The 22,184-nt window shown below is 36.7% G+C and overlaps 2 protein-coding genes across 2 annotated transcripts; one reads left to right on the top strand and one right to left on the bottom strand.

Moving 5' to 3' along the window:
• The first annotated feature begins 5,725 nt into the window (after positions 1-5,725).
• On the top strand, positions 5,726-7,355 carry LOC110774871 (expansin-A1). Its single transcript, XM_021979465.2, has 3 exons — positions 5,726-5,980; positions 6,284-6,605; positions 6,700-7,355. The coding sequence occupies exons 1-3, from the start codon at positions 5,839-5,841 to the stop codon at positions 7,007-7,009; spliced, it is 774 nt and encodes a 257-aa protein (XP_021835157.2). The 5' UTR covers positions 5,726-5,838; the 3' UTR covers positions 7,010-7,355.
• A 1,949-nt stretch (positions 7,356-9,304) lies between these two features.
• LOC110774869 (probable 26S proteasome non-ATPase regulatory subunit 3) lies at positions 9,305-19,537 on the bottom strand. The gene is made up of 9 exons (XM_021979461.2): positions 19,379-19,537; positions 19,188-19,284; positions 18,882-19,072; positions 14,260-14,397; positions 14,048-14,184; positions 13,830-13,884; positions 13,608-13,718; positions 10,335-10,574; positions 9,305-10,210 (listed from the first exon to the last, which is right to left on the bottom strand). Exons 2-9 carry the CDS (start codon positions 19,264-19,266, stop codon positions 9,698-9,700), a joined length of 1,464 nt encoding a protein of 487 aa, XP_021835153.1. The 5' UTR covers positions 19,267-19,284; positions 19,379-19,537; the 3' UTR covers positions 9,305-9,697.
• Between the last annotated feature and the right edge of the window lie 2,647 nt (positions 19,538-22,184).

Here is a 22,184-nt window from a genome sequence, read left to right as displayed (position 1 = left end):
CACTTGATCTCACTGAATTATTAACTTGTTAATAAATACTGAACCGCGTTTATTAGACTTAGCATTAAATGCATTAAATGCAAATTTGGACCAAGGGAATTATTTCCTTCAGTCTCCCACTTGTCCTTAGGGACAAGTGTGCATTTCCTGATTCCTTTATCGCTTGATGCCTGCTCATAAACATAAGGTAAGAATAGTCATCCTTATTATGTCCAGAGATATTTCTCGGTGTTAGAGTTCGAATGATCAAATAAACATATAATTATATTATTCATCTGAGCACGGCCATGAATTTGACACTTTCTAGATCTCCGAGTGGCCTTGTACAACATTCGACATCTCATCCCAATTCATGGGAGGACAATCCGAATCTTGTGATCTTGAGGTTAGACTTCGTTTGGTAGGTGATTACCTGAGCGTTGCCGCTATAGTCTCCTTTTGCGGTGCGACACTTGACAACGTCAAAGTAACCAGTTCTCAAATAAGTAATCTCAAATGACTCAGGTGTTGAGGATTATTGTCTAATAATATAATGAAATTTACTTAATTATGACAGATTTCCATCTCTTACAGTAAAGTTTCATAGGTCTGTCTGTTACTAATCTTATCAAGTAAGTATCTATGAAAATGATTGTAACATTGCATGTCCACATAATTCAAGAAACGAAACTAATAGTCCTCTTGCATTCTAGTCGTCTAGTGTTTTCTATGCGTCCACCTTTATAGAAAACTTCCGACCAGGGACCATTTTCAACTTTTGACATTCAAGTCACTTAATAGACATTTCTTAGTCACATGACTGGTCTTGACAGTCTATCTTGAATATTTGTCAATTTGAAAGGACTCATCATTTAATACTAATCCAATATTAAATGGAATATGAAAATACATTTCATATATGATAAATGTTCAACCCCAATGTTTTACAACCTTGGGCTTCTAACCCATCTTTAAAACAACTTATGGAATTCAAAACTATGTTTGACTTCTAGTGCCACAATGTAAGTGTTGCTTCTCACTTGTTGCATAGGTTTAGTTATCATGCTTTTCCAATCTTAATATTCTTTTCATCGAATGTCTTTCGAGATAGGATGATAAGATCTTTTGAGTATGTTTAGTTTTTGATCTAGTCGTTCTTGCTTCAATAGTGGTCTACGCATTTTACAATGAAGAACCATCAAGTCAGCAGACATGTGATCCACCCAAGTTCAGTGAAGAACTTTTTAACGTAAACAACTCTGTTTTATTGCTTCTTAGGCAATAAGTACTTTTACTTCAACTGTATAGGTTTCTAGTGATGCTTTGTTTGAATTTTCTTATCTAAGCAGTTCACGGGTATGTGGAAGACTTTCCAGCTGTATCTTAGGACATATATATTAATATTTAATGTCCCACGCAACAACTCATGGTCTTCAATCCATGTTGCCATTTCAAAACACGATGTGTTGTAGCTCGTCCTTGCCAATGGTTAACTCCAAAGGGATCTTGCTTGATCCTTTGCCAGTTTTTATGCGTGTAGCATCAATATTTAGCATATCTTCATTTTCTTGAATCAAGAACTTTTCCTATTTACCTTTTCAAGTACCATAGGGTTTTCTTAATCTCAATCTAGTTGATCTTTACTTAGATCAATAGAGATTGGTATATGTTCGTCGCGCCTAAATCCATACGATACATTTTTGGCGATCCTCATATTATATCATACATGATAAATTCTTTTGCAGAATAACTCGCAGTTGAATTATATTCATGTGACTTTAGCTCATCTAGTTTCAGTAGATACTGGATCTAGCTAAATTCTTTGACATATAATAAAGATTAGGAATCTCATTTAGACTTTTTGATGTTTAACTTAGTAAATGCTCATACATAGTTCAAACATTCATTACTTTTTATTCACATGGGTCGAATATCTCCAATGGAGTCTTTCGTTTTTGATTTAGTAAATGCCATTACCTAATCTAAACCAATATTATAAGATATTTATAAATAGATCTTAAGACCCAATATGTACTAAGTTTCGCCTTGGTCCAACATTGATAAATAATTTCAAATCTAAGTCATTTAGCATTTGAATGTTATTTCACAATAGAGAGATATGTGTGATACACATAGGACCAATTGAGTTTTACTCCCACTAAACTTTTTATATATGTATAAGAATCATGTACATTTTATGAAATACTTATTAGTTTCACTAAAATACAGTTCTAATTTCCAATTGCTTGCTTAAATCCATACTCGAATTTCATAAGCTAGCACTCATTTTAAACATTATTTAGATCCAAAAATCCTATGACATGCCACGTACATAGTTCCTTCCAAAATTTTATTGAGGAATAAGTTTTGTCATCCAATTTCCATATGTACCAATATGCAATAATTGCTTGATTTATAGACTTGAGCATTACGGTTATGCATGAAGTCAATCTATGTCGTGAATTTGCTTGTAACCTTTAGAAACTAATCTAGCTTTGTGTGTGAACACAATTCCATGTTTGATGGTTTTTATCCTTAAAACCAATTTGCAACAAATATATGTAAACTATTCTTGCAAATCAACAAAATTTCAGTTTTGTTATCAAAACATTGATTTTATTTTATGGCCTCTAACCATTTTAGGGAATCTGGGTTTCGTCATATCTTTCTCACAAGTCACAAACTCATTACCATTCTTGATAATAGTTTGAATACATGCAAGTTGTAGGTTTCTTCACTATCTAATAGAAGATTCTCATAGTTTCAGTGATCTGATATGCCTACGTAGGTATAGAACATCAAACAATATAATATCAACAGACACTTGAAAGTCCTTTGAATATTCTGTTCTCCTTGAAGCACTTGAAAAGTCTTCTAAGAGATGACTAATCTTTAAATCCACCTCTAAAGTCCTTAAAGAATAAGTGTTCGGATTTTCTAAAGAACTTCGAAAAAGCCTTCGGAATGTCCGTTTATGTTTTTTGTTCACCTCGAAGACTTTTCGAGGTCTATTTTCTCCCACTTGTCATTTTGGGAACGAATCTCCAAAAGAACACTATTTCGAGCAAACAAACATTATGTTCTCAAAATTCTTGGTAGAAATATTACCGGTGTGTCTCATTTGAATAAATCACAATGAAACATATATCTATACTTGGGCCTTAGTTTGTTGGATAACAAACACTAAGCTCCCACTGAGTTTAGGAACTCTTTAGATAAATATTATTGAAAAAGTATTATGAAATTGCTTTTCAATAGCTTTGACGAAATTGGTTTAGTTTGGTGGTAGTTGAGCATTTTGTTTAGAAATTATAGGAAAAAGCTTTATGAGTCATCATAGATCGAATAAAGTACCGATTGACTTCGATCATTACAATTTAGATATACCATATCTTATGGAGCTTGATCGTGAAATTACAACACACAATTATTCATGATCATTCTTGGTCCAAGTAATCATCATCATGATCTAACCTATATCTTTATAATTTCTTGCCAAGTGGATTTTATACTTCTAAATCTTTGAAGTGGCCAAGCAGATTCAACCTTATATCACATTGAGTAAATAAACCCACATTCACTCAAATCCAGGTGAAATAATAAAGTCATAAAATCTTTCCTTAGCTTTGAACTCTATTGTCTAGGAATTCTAACAATAGTTCATTTCTTTTGTTACTTTCAACAAGTAAGACTAGCTTGTCTTGAATGATCTAGAAATCAATCAACTTTCAAAAGTCCATCAAAATAGAGCTTTAGAACGTTAACTTGTTGACATGGTCTAAGTAACAAAGCCAAAGACCATTGGAACTAAAATCAAGAGATTTGATTTAAACCTGGTAAAGTTCTTATGCCAAAGATTAGTGGACTACTGGTGCCAAGTGTAAGGTTATGAACAATATAATTCATGCGGAAAAACCATAAAATCCAGGAATCCAAATTCATTGCCACATACTCAATTAGCATAATTTAGTATACATACTATGTGATGCGTGCCTTCCCTAGCTGCTCCCGAACTGAACAAGAAAAAGTAAAGGACTCCAAGTGACGTCCCTCTGAGTAAGTCCACAACACGTCCGGATCCGCCTTAGATTCAACCGACTAGAATATTCTCTAAGGTTTTTGTGCACTCGGGAAACTCAGAAATGTGATAGGCAAATATTAAACTCTCCCGTGAATTTAATGTATTGTATGTCATGTTTAAATTGTGATCATGAACCACATATTTATAGGGTGGGAAATAGAGAAGTGTAAACCTACAAGGAATCAAATAACTAAACCTATTAGGATTTTAGTTACCTATTTTTATTAGAATTCTAGGAACAATTAAATACCTAGAAGTCCAATTTTTTTTGGATTAGGAAAAACAACTTACTTACGGCCCAAGTAACTTGGCGCCTAAGTAAAGCGTGTGGGAAATGGGCCTTGGCACGCAGGCCATGCTTGCTGCCCACGTTGTCTTGCGAGCCACGCTGCTTGACGCGCTGCAAGCCACGCTTGGGCTTAGCCCATCGCTGCTTGTCGTCGCCCCATCGCAAGCCTCGCTGCCTTTGCTAAGCGTTGGGCCTAGCGCTGGCGCTGAGCCTTGTGCCTGGTGCTGGCTCGTCGAGCTCGCGGGCCTTTCTCGTCAAGCGGTGGGTTGGCTCGCTTGCCGGTCTGTCGCTCGTCAAGCGGTGGGCTGGCTCGCTTGCCGGCCTGTCGCTCGTCATGCTTCCTATTCGTTTTCCGATTCCAGAATTTATTTCCGATTCGAACAATATTTACGTTTCCGGTAATATTTCCGATTCCGATAATATTTCCGATCCCGCAATATTTCTATTTCCGATAATATTTTTCGATACGAACCATATTTCCGTTTCCGGCAATATCTTCGACTTGGATAATATTTATATTTCCGTCATGAACCATATTTCCGTTTCCGTTAATATCTTCATTTGCGGTAATATCCTTTCTTTGCCTTGTGATGATTTTAGCTCCCACTGGAACCAAGATCCATCATTTGTGAATGACCATAAATAAAGTACTTAATGAATATTATATTCACTTAAATACTTGATCCATTTATGCACGTACTATTTGTGTGACCCTACGGGTTTAGTCGAGAGTAAGTTGTGGATTAATAAGCGGCCTCTAGTCAGGCATTCAGATCACTTGATCTCACTGAATTATTAACTTGTTAATAAATACTGAACCGCATTTATTAGATTTAGCATTAATTGCAAATTTGGGTCAAGGGCATTATTTCCTTCACCAAGGAGACAAAGTAAGTGCATAGAAGGAATGTTTTCACCTTAGATCAAATTAGAGAGGAATAAATCTCACTAAGCTAAGTTGAGCACAACGTCAGAGGAGAGATTGACCACATATAAATCTGGATTTCATCCTAGAAACAATTGGTGATAGGTAGAATAGTCCACCAATTTTATATAGGTTAGTTATCTGACTTATCTCCCTTCTTTTTTTTCCCCTTGTGAGACGGTGAGTGTCAACTCACATATGGGTTATTAATCTTAACAATTTTGCTAGCTAAGACTTGTATATTACAAACAAACAAACAAAAAAAACACACGCAAGATTATCTTAGGATGAAAATACCCTAAATTTGGGATTCGGTTCTTGTACAATTTTCAAACTTTCCAAAAAAAAAAATCAAAACATAAATAATAGAAGTATAAATTTATTTTGTTATCTCTCCTACGTACCTCAAAATAATTTCCATGTGAGGTGGTTGCAAACCGGTACAAGCTAGAAAGCTACACGCCTACACCTCTTGTATAAATAGGACCATTAATTCTACATTTTAATTCAGCAAATTCATCATCTTCTTCAATTTCCTCTACTTTTGAAGTGATAATTAAGAAGATGAATAAAGTAACCTTAGCTTTTGCAACTACTCTCCTAGGATTATATTACCTTAACACTAGTGTTTATGCCTTTGTGGCTTCTGGGTGGCAACAGGCTCATGCCACTTTCTACGGCGGTAGTGATGCTTCCGGAACTATGGGTATGTTTTTTTCAACTAATTCTATCAATATGTGCATAGTTGTGCATGGTCATTTTTCAGTTTCGTGTTGCACAAATTCAAAAAAGTTATAATATGATCTCTACTATATGGACTCATATTTGATGGCATGTGAACTAGAAGCTGTTTTTTTTTTCTTTCTAATTTTCAGAAACTCTTTTCTAGTATTAAAAAAAGCTTGGAACAATAATACACAACCACTCAGTTTTTGTTATTTTGTGATATCTAAGTGACAAAATGGGTCGAAAAATATATAGGACTTAAATCTTTAATATGGTTATTCAGGAGGAGCTTGTGGGTACGGAAACCTGTACTCTACTGGGTATGGGACAAGCACTGCAGCTCTAAGTACAGCATTGTTCAACAACGGTGCTTCTTGTGGTCAATGCTACAGGCTCATGTGTGACTATAAAACGGATCCAACTTGGTGTAAGAAGGGAACTTCTGTCACTATTACTGCAACAAACTTCTGCCCTCCTAACTATGCATTGCCAAATAATGCTGGAGGTTGGTGTAACCCACCTCGCCAACACTTTGACATGGCACAGCCTATCTGGGAGAAGATTGGTATATACAGAGGTGGAATCATTCCTGTCATGTTTCAAAGGTTAGAACATCTGATCTGATCCTTCAATTACTTGTCATCATTGTACATTTTCATATATTATAATGAATAAATTAATTTGATGATTTTGTAACAGGATTCCTTGTGTGAAGCAAGGAGGAGTGAGATTCAGTGTTAATGGAAGGGACTACTTTGAGCTTGTACTAATCAGCAATGTTGGTGGAGCAGGATCAATCCAATCTGTTTCGATAAAGGGATCAAAAACTAACTGGATGGCGATGTCAAGAAACTGGGGGGCTAACTGGCAGTCATTAGCTTACCTTAATGGACAAGCTCTCTCTTTTAGAGTGACTATTACTGATGGCCAAACACAAACTTTTAACAACGTAATTCCTGCTAATTGGAGGTTTGGTCAAACATTTTCAAGTCCTATACAATTCAAGTAACGTCATGGGGTGCGTGCAAATGCAGAGAATCCTTGATACTTGATAGGCAGAGGTGTGCTCATTGCTATTTTTCTGATTGAAGCAGCCCGCCAAATCTATCATTTTGTAATATATTCTGTGGCTTTATCAACTAGGAAAGCTAGCAACTATAATTACTCTGTTGCTCTCATCATATACATATCTTTTCTAGTTTCTTTTGTTTTGTTTTGTTTTGTGTGATCTTGTCTTACCATACTTTTGTTATACTTTCCGGGGAATTTTCCGATGGCTTTCTCATGATAATCATGAGTGAAATGTCTCTAGACTTACAAAGTACCGGTAATCTAAAATTCACTCAAATTTCATACACGGAAAGATTATGTTTTTTACTTGTGCCTTGCTCGGATTTGTGGCATAGTCATTTTTTTGTTCCTGATTAGGAACAAACTTCTTATGTTGATCATTACAAGTGCTTCTAAGAATGATTTTGCCACATAATGTTCCATCATAAATAGCTTTGCCAAGGACAATATCACATTCTCATGTTGCTTCTTTTTTCCTAAAAAATGCAAGTAAAATGTTCCGATTAGACATACAAAATGTCAAGGTCTATTAAGTTCAGATTCATTCCGTCCAAAAGTGCAGGGCCTATGTCTATTGTTATAGATAGGGATTTTATTAAGCTAAGGCAAAGCATTGCTTGCAAGTTTGGCCAACTAAAATTAATTCATTTCTATAAATGAACTAGTTTTTGTCCTGCGATATTACTGTGACATTTGACTCACTCTTAACAATTTTGAATTTTTGATATGGTAGGAACCATATATAGCGAGCAGTTTTTGTATCATGACATTATTATGCCGTATCACTCACTATAATAATCTTGATATGATTGAAATGAATTATAGTTGGAAGTCATAAGCCAAATAGTGTACAATAGGTCATACTGGATCTTGTGCCTGGGGCATGTCACATTCTGCGGTCCAGGCTGAAGCTACAGCGTGTCTAAATGGAATGCAATAGGCTATCTCTTGCTTGATTGACTCGGTCTTAATTTTAATTGACTCTTCTATCCTGGTCTCGTCTTTACAAAAGCAAGAAACACAAGATATTCATCACAATGGACGATTGATAGGATACGACAACTTGGTAGGTTTTTCTGCAGATGTGTTATCTATAAGGTTAATCGAGAACAGGTGCAGGAGGCGCATGATCGAGCAAGGAATGCAATTCAAGAGGGATTTTCTTATGCTCTATAGAGCCTGATTAGTTTGGTTTTAGTTTTGTTTTTTCTTTCTGGTACTTTTCCTGGATGTCATAAGCCAAATAGTGGGCGACAATATAAAACGAATATAGTTATGGAGGTTGGACAGTATCCTAAAACGATACAGTTTCTTTTTTAGTCAGTTTATATTGTTCTTCACACTTTATTTTATTCCATTTTTAGACATAAAAATTTACTATTTTTCTTCTTTTTACCCCATTTATAATTTTCCACTCCTTTTTTCTTTTTTCTTACACCCAACTACCTTTCCCCACATTTCTCTTAGTTTATCCATATTTTATTATATTCAACCAACTTTTTTATCTTGTCTTAATATTTGTACATATAGTAACGGTAAAGATCTTTATAAAACAGAGTTAATAGCATGTAGACATCTATAAGAATTTGTATTGTTGATTTGAAAAAATAACAATTACTCTACTGTAAAGATTATCACTTCTCAAATTGGATTATTAGTTAAAATATTTCAGTCAGGTATAAGAATGTCCTTTTACCCCTCTTAAAAGGTAAATTAAACATAAAAAACTAATAACTGAACTTTCTAACTTAGGGCATGCTTGGATTGAAGATAATGTATTAAAGGGGTAATAAAAGTCAAACTAAGGTAATTGAAGGTAATGATGAGGGGATGAAGTGGTGGCAAAGGGAACATACTAGTATTGGCAAGAAGAAAATAAAAGGGAAGGGGGAACAAATACTCACATCATGGGGGGAATAGTTACCCACCATCCCACTAGGGTGATTATTACCCTTATTTGGGGGGTAATTACTTCCTCCCTTCCTCCCTTCTTCTCACACCACCACCACTACCACTACCACAACTTCTCATCACAATACCATCACACCACCCTCCTTGCAACCACCTCAATTCACCTTCATTGTCCTTTTATTATGGTGGTTTAACTTTTATTACCCCATAATCCATTACACCCAATCCAAGGTAATAAATGCGTACAAAGCATGCAATGGCCAAACATAACAAACCCACCATTGGTATGGTACACATGACAAAGATAAAGCATATTCTCTAATTGTCGTGATAACCAAGAGAAGAAAGGACTTTCATCAAACTTAAAGACATATGTTTAGTAATAAGATTTTCCAAAAAAAAAAAAAACTAGGGAAAGTATTAGGCCCTAAAGAAAATAGTATGAATATTTGTTGAACATGATTCAGGTACAGATACTCTGATATCAGATCCATAATTCTTGATGAATGGATAAACTAAAAAGTATTACGAACATGAGCAAACTGCGCGCAGCAACTAAAGCCGTTGGCTAAAATTTTTGAAGTGCAAGAAAATCTTAATACCTAGACTTTGATCATGATCATCTCAGAAAAATAAAGGGTAGAACTCAAAAGGGCTTCCTGAGGGATCGACATGAACATGGAAAAGCAAAGGCCACCATAGATTGTGAATTTCATCAAAAATCATCATCTTCTTCCTCAGCAATGTGTTTTGCAAGTTCTTGCTCTTGCTGCTGCCTTTCCCTCCTCTTCTCAGCGCTTTCCTTTTCCTTGTGCGAGTTAGGTGGGTACCGTAGAGCCCGTACTGCCTCGTTATGCATGTTCAGACAGAAAGCAATTCTAGAATCAAAGGCTGACTGTGGCTCGGTTGTTGAGTAGATGTCACCAGTCTCCTTTGATAGCATCCACCCATTTCCATGATCCAATGTGGCATCTATTGCACCATCACGAATAGCCTTGGCCACAATGCTTTCAGCATCGGCAACAGGGTTGGGAGAATCCAATCTCAACTTCTTAGCAACATCGGAAAGTGAGATGCGGGAATAAGAGATGCTTATGTTTCTCAGTCCAGTCCTAATGACATTGTGCCGCAAGCGGACAATTAAATTGTGAGTGCGATCCTTATCAAAAGTAGAAGAAAACTTTTCAGTAACTCCTCTGAACAGCTCCAAGTCACCAATTCGAACAGCCTACAAACCCATCATGAAAACTAAATTATCAGCATTAAATCAAAATTGACAGAATATAAATTCAATTTGTAAGACGATGCGAACAACTGCTGCAAAAGATATCATCATATTCATGAACCCATACATTCGTCAGCTCAAAGTACGGACGCAAGGCCTTCTCCATGCCTTTCTGCATAAACATTGTTCTTTCAGGTATTTCCCCTAGCAGTAATCGCACTATCACAGCCCATTTATTGCACTGAATCCTGAAGCCACGGGCTGCAATAGGTGCTTTCCTAGCAGCCTGAAGAAGGCTCTCTTTTGCATCAGTATACTCCAACTGAATTGTCTGGATCTTTCCAACATAGAAGAGATGTCGACAATGCTGCAATGAAGAATTAATGTGATTACAAAAAATCATAGACCAGACACATAAAAAAATAGTACTTAGAAGAGAGAAAGCAGTAGTTAGTGGAAAAAGAGACAGCAATAGATAAAACTGATGCATCTTGACCAGGAAGGAAGGAAATACTACGTTATTGAGATTGTAACCTACTCCAACTCCCAAATTCCTATTATCCCACACTTTAACCATGAAATGGTCCAGGATAATGCGGCCAGCACAACAGACTGAGGTACAACAAACAGTCTGGAAAACACCCCATTCATGTATGCCAAACAACTTTCACCCCCAAGCAAAATAATCAAGTTTTGATATAGAAGTCTAAATTGAAACGAATGAATGAGACATGTGACACTGGGGGTTCAAGTTGAATTCCCCTAAGTTGTATACAAAATTATAATGCCACCGGAACTAGCTAGGAGGATAGGGTTTGAATTTACAACCTTTGCCATACATTAAGGGGCATTCTCCAACAGAGCCAAAATAGCCATGGAATCATGGATGATGGATATTTCCACTCGTGATATAAACGCATAAACAGAGTCAACCTCGTCCCAAAAACTAACAAAGACTTTTCCCGGCGTTTATCAGAGAACCAGAATCTAGCCGTATTGTCTTGATGTGGTCATAATCCAGATAGGTGCATAACAAAAAGCACTTCAGATCTATGAATAGCTGCAAGCAAGCACCTCCAACGTGCCGGCGGCTTCCACCTTACTTAGATCTCAGTGCAGAAAGTCTCTGCCTACTTCAGCACAGACCCAGTTCCTTCAACATGATTAGGGATGGCAATGCAATTCAATCCGAATCCGACCCGACCCGAGTCCGAATCGAAGGGAAAAATCCGATCCGAATCAGAGAAAAATGTCTGAATCCAAGTCCGATTTAAAAAGTCCGAGTCCGAATGGATATGGATCAGATATGGATCTTGTTTCAGCTCCGACGGATCTAGTCCGAGTCCGACCCGCCATATATAAGAATTCTGCTACTTTTAGGGTTTTAAGTATAACTAATTAGTGCCCCGGACAGTAAAAAAAATGGATCAATTAGATTATTATAACTCGTTTGAGTCTAATTTAATTTGTTACATTACAATGTATCTTGCTTTGAGTATGCTTTACTAAATTTTATCATGTAAGGATTAGTAACTCGTAAAGTAATGACTAATTAGTGATGTGAGACTATTAAGAAATGATTCAGATCATTTTTCTAATTATATTGAGTTAATATAATATTGAATGTATAAAAAAACAACAAAATGAGTTGTGGCATAATGGTTATCATAGCTGACTAACAAATGAAAGGTCACATGTATGAAATCTATAACTAACATTTATTGATGATCAAAAAACTTATATATGAGATAACATGTTAAAGATGACGATGCGTCATGTCATCGTTATATACAAAGCGACATGTGGCGAAATGGCATTCCATGCCTTAGAGTTTTAATAATAGATTAATAGTATAGATTTGATAAAAGAGCAAACGGCCTAAAGCCTATTAGTCTCTTTCACGCCGCTACTTCCCTACTCCTCTCTACTTTACTTCTCTCTCGATCTCTCTCCTATACTTCCCTATCTTTCCTTTGCTTCATCTCCTTTCTCTTATTCTCTCCTTTATCTGAATTATCTCTCTCCCAAGTCCCAAAAGAGAGAGACAGATACTCGAACACAGTTATGGACAAAGAAGGAGATGAGAAAGAATCAATATTACACAACAAGTCAACAACAGATGAAGAAAAGGAATTGTAATTGGATGCGAGAACTTTGCAGTTACGGCGGACAAAGAGCGGAATTTGAAATGGATCAAGCTCATACAGATTTGGATGGCATGCCTCTTGAATTCCACGCCTCTTTTTATTTATTTTGTATTTGTATTTTTGACGGGTATGTGTATCTTTATATAATCTCTTAGTTGAAATAGTTGAAATAGGATTGTTCTTTGTTAATACAAACTTTTTAGATATATTTCAAAATTGACGATTAATGAAAATTTGAAATGATAAGTTTCAAGTTGTTGTTTTAAAAGAATTGTTAATCAATCGGATTCGGAGGTCCGATGGGTCGGAGGTTCGGACGTAGACTTGGAGGAAGGTAATTCAGAGTCGGAGTTGGATTCAGACTCGGATAACAACTCTGATCGTTAATTGGTTCGGATCTGGATCCCGCTGGGTCCAACAGAATACTATTAAGCATTTGCCCAAGATGAAATAGTAGAACCTCTCAATTCTCTTTATATAGAAACATCCACCATTCCACCTTGACCAATTGATTCAGGGAAAATTGGGGGACATCAATAGTTCTATGTTTTCAAATCCAACTCTTCCCACATACCAGAAAGCCAAATGAAAATTGGCAGAACACATTGGTATAATAGAGTACGTCTTAATACAGATTAACAGATGTGGTTTCTAAGACACAAGAAGGCCAGTACATGATACTACAACAATGTAGAAAACTTTCCAGGCAAAATTATTGTTAGAAAGTCAAAACTCATTAGCAATTTTATATCAAGAAAGAGTTCAGAGCAACTTCATGCAAAAATAGCTAGTGGAGAATTTCGACATGTATAAGACACGGGGCCAGTGCATGATACTCTAGGCAAAATTATTGTTATAAAGTCAAAACTCAATAGCAATGTTATATCCAGAAAGATTTCATAGCAACTTCATGCAAAAACCCTCCATCTCCTAGCATACAAGTCAGTCTTCAATGTCAAACATAGCTCGAGCGTCTTATACAGCTATAAAGCTTAAATTGAAGTTGTTGGATGGGAAACTACAAGGTTAACATTTTAGGATTAAATTATTTAACTGTAACAACTGCCAACATCACCTTTACCAAATTGAGATGACACTATTTAATCTAACTTCCATAGAATTAGTACATAAGGTGCAAACTGTAATACAATGCCCAAGGATCACAGTTCTCATTTTGCAAATGCTGCTATACCACATTAGTGTATACTAAATCAGAGGAAAACATTGCTAGAATTATAGATGATAGAGAATACCTGCTGGTTGGAATGGGCCCCGAAACTAGGTGCCTTGGATCTCAGCTTTTCAGCCTGGTCATACAAGTTGTAATGGAGGTAATTGCGAAGCAGCAAATTTAGAAGTGTTTCCTGCAAAATTAAGTTAAACTCTCAGCATACAGAACTAGACAGGTAAACACCTGAAAACATATGATATATCAAAAACGTTAAAAGAATATTTTTCATTGACAGCATACAAACCTGACCAAGCTCATCGTGGTGCAAGGTCGTCAACCGATGCAAGGTAAGGAGTTCACTGGAAGAGAAAAGTATTAGCTTAAAGGACTAAACCAGATGTACCATGAAATCAATAACTTTGTGATCCAAATTTCAGGACTGCGTATGGTTATGAATCTTTTCCATACAAGCAATGAAGAGAAATTGATATTGTGAAAGATAAACAGAAATTCTAAACCTACCCACGGATTTCAGCAAGATCACCAGTAAGTTCATAACTCAGTGAATAGAAGGAATACAATTTTGAAGCCAGAACATCAGCAACCCTTCTTTTCAATGATTTCAAACGAGCAATGCTTGCAGAAGCACAAGCTTTAGCCTGACAATTTTCAGAGTTAGCTTGAAACATATATGACAATGAACGTGAATAATGGTACCTTGAAACAAAACACACCTCATTGTGCAGCTTCTGATCAATCAGAAACAACAAGACAATCAAGTAGCAGAAGATTTCCAGTTCCGGTAAAGTACTTTTCCCTGAAGGTTGCACAGCAGAAGTTGCAGTGTCAACTTCCATCTCATGTTCACCTCCCTACGACCAAAGTTATGAAAATAAGTTGTGTTTTCCATGTTGAAATAACAAAACAATAGCTACAACCAGCATTATGCAAGTAACTAAAATTTGCATACAAGTTAAAAGAGTCACATTTCTTCTAAGATTGTTCCAAAGAAGTTTTCCTCACCTATTTATAGTAAAAAATTATTAAAAAAAAATGACTGAGTCCTCTCAATCACTTCAACCTTTTTTCTATCTACAATTCAATACTTTTACTATTTCTTTCTCTATCTCTTCCTAAGCACTACAATTTTCTTCACACATTTAACAACTATCGTTATCTCCACACCCGGCCCTAATGTGAAAACATATATAGAGGCAGAAAGAGTAAGATGCCAATAATCGATGTCGGTCTTGGTATTATCTCTAAACTGCAATCTAGTTATGCATTATGCAAGTTACACATTTAACAACTATCGTTATCTCCACACCCAACACTAATGTGAAAAAATATATAGAGACAGAGTGAGTAAGATGCCAATAAGCGATGTCACCATGTCGGTCTTGGTATTATCTCTAAACTGCAATCTATTTATGCATTATGCAAGTTACACATTACAACTATCGTTATCTTCACACCCGGCCCTAATGTGAAAACATATGTAGAGGCAGAGTGAGTAAGATGCGATGTTGGTCTTGGTATTATCTCTAAACTGCAACCTGGTTATGCGTTATGCAAGTTTGATGTTGTCGTTCGTATTCAGTGCCTCCCAACAACAAATGATATTTGGGGAGTGAGATGATTTGAAAGAGGATACTCACTGAAGAAAGTCAGATTGCATGTACCATAATTTATTGCATGTACCATAATTTTCAACAGGGTACGCTTCTCTCTCTCTCTCTCTCTCTCTCTCTCTCTCTCTCTATCTATCTCTCTCCATTGGTGACGAAGGAGTGGGTTAAGCAGCGGCTAACTGCATCCTCAAACAAGATTATACTGTAAACCTCTGTTAACTCCACCATGTTGATCCAGACCATATCCATGCTGACTAAAAAAGACACCAGATAGAACTTAGAATACTGGACCCACTCTGGCAAGGACACATAAGCCTCAGTCTTCAGACACGATATACCCTCTATCTATTGAACAGCCTTCTGATTTCCACTACAATTAGAAATCAGCTACTTAAACAAATTGGATAGGAAAATATAGATCCATAAAACGAAGCCTCGACTGATAAAGAGGTAGAATACAGCATTAAAGGCTTAGGTTTTCAGCAAAGAAAAATTTGCGGAGAGGTTATGCAGGGATATAAGTACTTGGCAAGAAGGCATTATTAGGAGGAAAAGAGGACTGCTTTGAAAAAAGAATATAAAAAAACATGACATTCCCATAATCCAATTCAACAATTTACTGAACGAAGGGTGAATTACAGCCATTGGCGGAGACTAGACATAAAATTCCTGGCTCCTCCATTGATTACATCATCCAGAGGGCATAAACTAGACATGAGTACAACTCTGATTGTTTAACTGTGCATATTTGTTCATGTACAAGTCCCGTGATATTTGCTCATGTTGATATCTTATCCATGCCCGTGCTAAATACCGCTGTATTTAGTTTAAATTGAGCATTGACAATATATTCAAATGTTCACATCTCATCAGTTCGGCATTCACGTCTGCAACATAAAATAAAAGCGACAGCTAAGTTATTTTAAAGTGATAAGATTCCCTTTTGGAAGTCCACAGGAAAAGATGAACTGATCCTACAACTGCTACACGATTTTTTTTAGGTTCAAGGCCGTTTTGACAGGTTCATTTGGTGGGGGGAGCCACTTCAATGATATCATCTCTCTATTCTCTATCAAGTAATATTTTGATGACTAGCTGCTTCTCAAAATCACGAGAAAAATGTAAATTCACACCCAACATAGCTAACTAAAAACCTACCTGACATATCATAAACTCCACAACAAATCTCTGGCATGTAGCAAGTCCCACACCAGCAAAGAAAACTAAGAATGCAACTCGAACACAACCAAACAAGTGACTTGAAATCTTATTATATCAGCCCCCCCCCCCCCCCCCCCCACACACAAGGGAAAACAGATAGAAGGGTAAAAAAAGAAAAGACGAACCCTGACGACATATTTTGTAAGCAGTTCTTTGCATTTTCTTAGCATACACTAAGGTAGCAAGCCTAAATCACAGTAAAAACCAATGCCTTAACCAACACATTCAGCAAGCTTACCCATTTTCCCAAGGGTGCAATATATTTCAGCAAACCATTAACAACATTACCCTCATTTATCTTTCTCTGCACAACTAGCTTTCCCAATGTTTAGCTAGCCTCGTTTATAAGTTAACCTTGTCACTGATACCAGCTTTCCCCTAGTTTTCTACATGAAAATGTAAAAGGAAGTGGCATAAACTACAGTGTCTAACATAGAACAAAATTTTATAGTGGAAACGTTTCCCATAATATTACAAACACTAGCAATTTTTCTAGGATAAATGTGATGCTACTTGCCTACTATACAATATCATAGGCCATCGTATCATGATGCACATTCATGGTAGATTCTGCATCCCAAGAACAGGTCTCAAATCTTTGAACTCCCACCAAACATTATTTTTTTAACCCTAATGTACATTATGTACTTCTCTAGATCAATCATAATCACACCAAGACCCTTCTGTTTTGCTACAAACAAACAATCATCAGATAAGAACATGAGCCAAAAATATCTTAAACAATGCCAAAGAAGTTTTACTTTGAAGAATACCACAGATAACCCTTCCATCTTCGTTTATAAATTTTTTTGGTTCTGTTTTCATATTAACCATGACTACTTGGCAAGTTGGCATGTACATCTGTATCATAAGAGCTCTTACATTTTCTGCCTAAGATCCTGTATGGATGGATGTTCCTTAAAACATGTCCTCGGACTTGCCGCTAGCATACTTTAAAAGGAAAAGTGTAGATTACATTGCCCCAATGCTATTCGGATATTCCCATCTTACGCCGAACAGCACTAACTAGAAACCTTCCATATATATCATAAGCTCCAAACACACAGATATCTTGAACATGTAGAAAGGCCCAAACCAGCAAACCAAATAAAGAATGCAACCTGAATACAGATGAAGTGACTTGAACTCTTAATTTATCAGTCCCAAGTCTCACCCCCCCCCCCACCCAAACCCCAAGGGGGAAAGCCGGGAAACCAAAGAGGTAGGGGGGAGGGGGGGGGGGGGGGGGGGGAGGTGAACCTAGATGAATTTTGTACCACATTCTTGGAAAGACCCGTAATCACACAAGAGTAAGACTATTTCAGCTCAAAACACTAAGTAACTGGCCTAGAACACAGTTGAAATCATGTCTAGATCAACCGCTCAACCCGTTCAAAAAGCCTCGTCCATATTCCCAAATGCATTCCTATTTCAATAACAGTGAGTAACAACTACGTAATTTATATTTGCTTCTACAACACCCAAGGTTTAGCCACATAGTTAAATTATACTTGTCATTTGACCACCTTCGTCTTGTTTTCAACATAGAGGGTAAAAGGAAGTGACCAAAAGCTACGGGGTCCAAGGTAAAGTAAAAGTATGTGATGGCAATATACTAGTTTACTTTACTGTACCGTAGGCATTAGCATCATGATGCATATTCATGGTAGCCTAGCCACTATATCAATGTTTTGCTACCAATAAAGCAAAGCCAAAAATATCTGAAACAATGTTCAGGAAGCTTCACTTGAAAGGATCAGCTAACCCCTTGTCAGGAATGTGCTAGGTTACTTTCCATATTAGCTATGACTACTAATTTGAGATGAAACACAGTTCCCGGAAATGAAGACGGGAGAGAAGGTGCAAAACAAACTCGTCAATTCATGAAGCAAAACTTCAGTAACAGTAGGAAGTGCAAGCTAATGTGAAGCAACCAGCATAGAAAAACGTAGGAAACTTTGTGAAAAGTAGAACTTGTCCATAGTTTTAACTCACCAAAACGACGAAAACTATTTTTGCCCCAGATGTTCGTGCCTAAAGATCTAATGGTTAACATCAAATTTGGTGAGCTGGAGTTTCTCTTTTGTCTTTTTTTAAGCGGGGAGGGGGGTTATTTTAGTTCAAGAGTGGCTCGGCCCTTAAGTAGTCATTGGATACGAGTGAGACCACAACAACATAAGTCATAAACAATACCTTCTGCAGGCAAAGAATTAACCTCGTTCTACTCTGCTATGTACTCTAGCTCCTTTGTTTTTACTTTTTCGGAATTCAATTTGTCAAATCCTAGAACCAATTACATATAAGAACCCAATTACTGTTTCCCTCTTCATCTGATACGCAATACAATAAGTACATCAGGAAATATATACCCTTTATGTTAAAGTTCACAATTTTCAAACAACACTTCTACAAACCATAAACACACAAAAATGAACTTCGAACCAAAAGCATAATCAAGAGTAAAATCATGTTATTTAACACACAAATCAATCAAAATATGCTACCTTGGGAAGAAATGCGGAGATTTTCCCATGAGCTTCGGAACCCGGTGTAAGAGCATAATCAAGGAAGAAATGGAGCACACGGGCCGTAAGCTTACGACGAACAGCAAAGGTAAGGCGAATAGCACGAGAAATCCGACGGGCTTCCTTAGTATAAGAACCCGTTTCCAAGAGCGACGCAATCTCCTTCAAATCTGCGAGAAAATTGCAGAAATTCAGAACAATCGACAACACCAAACAAAACCCTATAAATTGGGGGAAACCCGATTAAAGAGAAAACAAAATCAATGTGTAGAAATTAGTTCATACGCTTCAAAGTAGGTGGATCAACAGAGGAGAGAGAAATCGAGAGGGGTTGAGTATCATGCATCTCCACATCTTGAGTCATTTTTATCGGCGATTGTAACTGTTACGAAGCATAAATTTGCAAAAACTCAATACGAAATATTTTTCATAGAATGGAATTTGAAGATATTCGATTGAATTTGATGAAAATGCACCTGAGTCGGTAGAAATTGGGGGAATTTGTTAGGGTTTTGGAGCTTCGGAGTTTAGTCGCTTCTGCTCCAGTAGTTCCTTTCTTTCTCTGCAAGCAGCTGCTCAATGAAGCTGAAACGGCTTTTTCTTTCTTCTTTTCCTTCTTTTTGTTAGGAAAAAACTAACACGGGGTAGAGGAAGTCTTAATCTATACTGGGTATACCATTGAAATGGTATACTAATATTCTGCATTTTTATTTAGTACCAAATCACATAGTTTGATATAAGAAAAGTAGTTGTATTTTCTCATGCGACACCAAACAACATAGGTTGGTAAAGTGGTTTCAGTTTTATTTGGTTCCAAACAACATAGTTTGGTACTCACAAGTCAAAGATAAATGTTATTTTTCGTGGGCCAGACTCAATTTTTTACTTGAACTTACCATTTAGCCCTTAATATACCGACTGAAGTTACTATTTTGACCTTAGTATACCATTTTAATGGTATACCCAGTATAGATTCAGAAAACCTCCACGGGGTATGGAGTAATTTTAAAAGTACACAACTTTTTAATTCAACCAATTGAGGTTTAGCACGAGTGGTTAACGGCTTCTTGCTCCTCAACCAAGGTCTCGAATTCGAGTCACTAGAAAGGATATTGTCCATCGAGGTACCCATGCAAACTCTTGAGTGAGATTAGTCTTTTATAAAAGTGTTTATGTGGGAAAGGACTTTTTATAAGGAAAATGACAATTTAGGACCTTAATTGTAAAATAAAATGTTGACTAGGACCTTTGGCCAGATTATGGGAGTTGACCTAACTTTCAGGTGTTGACTGTGACATGTGTCAATCGATAACTAACACGTGGCAATATTAAGGGTAAAAAAATTATTTTTTTCCAAATTCCCTCCAAAAGACTAACTGAGTAATTAAGCCCAAAAAAATCGCAATTTTTTTCTCTCTCCTCTGCGCGACTTCATAGAAAAGTGCAGATGATCCGGGAAATAACAGAAATATGTTATAACTGTTTCAGCAGAAGTTGTTAAGCTGTTATCAACTAATTAGAGAGCTATAAATAAGTTGTACAAACTCATTTATAGATTTTATTCATTCAGCTTATAAGAATTTCTTCTCTCTCTCTCTATATTCTCTCCACTTCTCTCTCTTGTTTCTATCAGATTATGTAGGATTTTTTTATCCTGCAACATTGGTATCAGAGCCGGTTTGGTCAACAATTTCGTTGGAATTCCTCTTCCTCTAAATTCTGCTTAAAACCAGCATTTTCACTTCAAGAATTCTGCTGCATTCTCCCAAGTTCCTTCACTGTCAGAATACCCTACCCATTTAATCAAATACTGCACTTGAGCTTGATTGTGAAATTTCACAACCTTCCTTCCTATTATTGCTTCTGGTTGAAAAACAGTAGGATTGTGTTGACCCTGGAACCATAGAGGAATATGAGCAGCAACTGGTTAATAGATGAGCTAGCAGGTGCTACGGTGTTTAACAAGCTTGACCTAAGATCTTGGTATCATCAATTAAGGGTACATCCTCATGATGTGTTTAAGACTGCTTTTAAAATCACACGGGACACTTTGAGTTTTTAGTTATGCCTTTTGGCTTAACTAATGCACCAACCTCATTTCAAAGTTGGATGAACAAATTAAAGTGCTCAAACCACTTCTAAGGAAGTGTGTTCTTGTCTTCTTTGATGACATTTTGGTGTACAGCAAAACCAAAACGGAACATTGGGAGCATTTGCATGAAGTATTTGAGCTCATGAAGCAAAATAAGATGTATGTGAAGGAACGCAAATGTAGCTTTACAATGGAAAATGTGGAGTACCTTGGTCACTTCATATCAGCTGCAGGGGTTGAAATCGATCCTAAGAGAGTGGAGGCCGTTGTAAAGTGGCCGGTACCTAAAACAGTAAAGGAACTCAAAAGCTTTTTGGGACTTACTAGTTACTACAAGAAGTTTGTACAAGGTTACGCTATCATTTGCAAACCTCTGCACGAGTTATTGAAGAAAGGAGGGTTTGTGTGGAGTAATGAAGCTCAAAGTGCCTTTGAAGCATTGAAGAAGGCTGTGGTAACAACTCTAGTTCTGGCAGTTCTCGATTTCTCAAAAGAGTTCATAGCTTAATAGAGACTGATGCTTCCAACTTGGGAATAGGAGTTGTTTTGATGCAAGCAGGATATCCTTTAGCTTTTATTAGCAGAACCTTGGGTCCAAGGTGGCAGAAACTATCTATATACGAGAAGGAACTTCTTGCTATAGTATTTGCTGTGCAAAAATGGGAACAGTACTTGACTAGTAATCATTTTATCATAAAGACACATCAGAAGAGTTTGAAATGGTTACTACAACAAAAGATATCAACTCCTTTCCAACAATTTTGGCTTTCAAAATTGACGGGGTTTGATTATAAAATTCAGTATCGAAGTGGACAGGAGAATGTGGTTGCTGATGCATTATCAAGGGTACACGGAGCAGAAATTTTGTATATGACAATGTCTTTAATCTCTTATGATTTGGGAGATTGTATTAAGGCCAGTTATCTAACATATGATAGTTTTAAAGATATTCTAGAACAACTACAACAGGGTAACAATCATCCTACTTTCGAGCTCAGGGGTGGATTATTAAGGAAGAAGGGAAGAATAGTAGTGGGACTCAAGGAAATAATGCCCTTGGTCCAAGTATGCATTTAATGTTAAGTCTAATAAATGCAGTTCAGTATTAATTAAACAAGTTAATAATTCAGTGAGATCAAGTGAGCTGAATGCCTAGCTAGAGGCTGCTTCAGTTCAAGTGGAATTAATGA

This window comes from Spinacia oleracea, chromosome 6 (assembly GCF_020520425.1).
Source record: "Spinacia oleracea cultivar Varoflay chromosome 6, BTI_SOV_V1, whole genome shotgun sequence".
In the NCBI taxonomy this organism is placed as follows: Eukaryota; Viridiplantae; Streptophyta; class Magnoliopsida; order Caryophyllales; family Amaranthaceae; genus Spinacia; species Spinacia oleracea.
This window is presented reverse-complemented; position numbering and strand designations above follow the sequence as displayed.

Bases quoted from the DNA above. Each gene is read 5' to 3' on its own strand.
- LOC110774871 (XM_021979465.2), top strand. From the start codon at position 5,839: ATGAATAAAGTAACCTTAGCTTTTGCAACTACTCTCCTAGGATTATAT. The intron at 5,981-6,283 runs GTATGTTTTTTT...ATGGTTATTCAG, and splicing joins TGATGCTTCCGGAACTATGG to GAGGAGCTTGTGGGTACGGA. The intron at 6,606-6,699 runs GTTAGAACATCT...ATTTTGTAACAG, and splicing joins ATTCCTGTCATGTTTCAAAG to GATTCCTTGTGTGAAGCAAG.
- LOC110774869 (XM_021979461.2), bottom strand. From the start codon at position 19,266: ATGACTCAAGATGTGGAGATGCATGATACTCAACCCCTCTCGATTTCT. The intron at 13,885-14,047 runs GTAGGTTTAGAA...TTTCTCTTCCAG, and splicing joins GATCTTGCTGAAATCCGTGG to TGAACTCCTTACCTTGCATC. The intron at 10,575-13,607 runs GTATTCTCTATC...TCTTCATTGCAG, and splicing joins GGGCCCATTCCAACCAGCAG to CATTGTCGACATCTCTTCTA.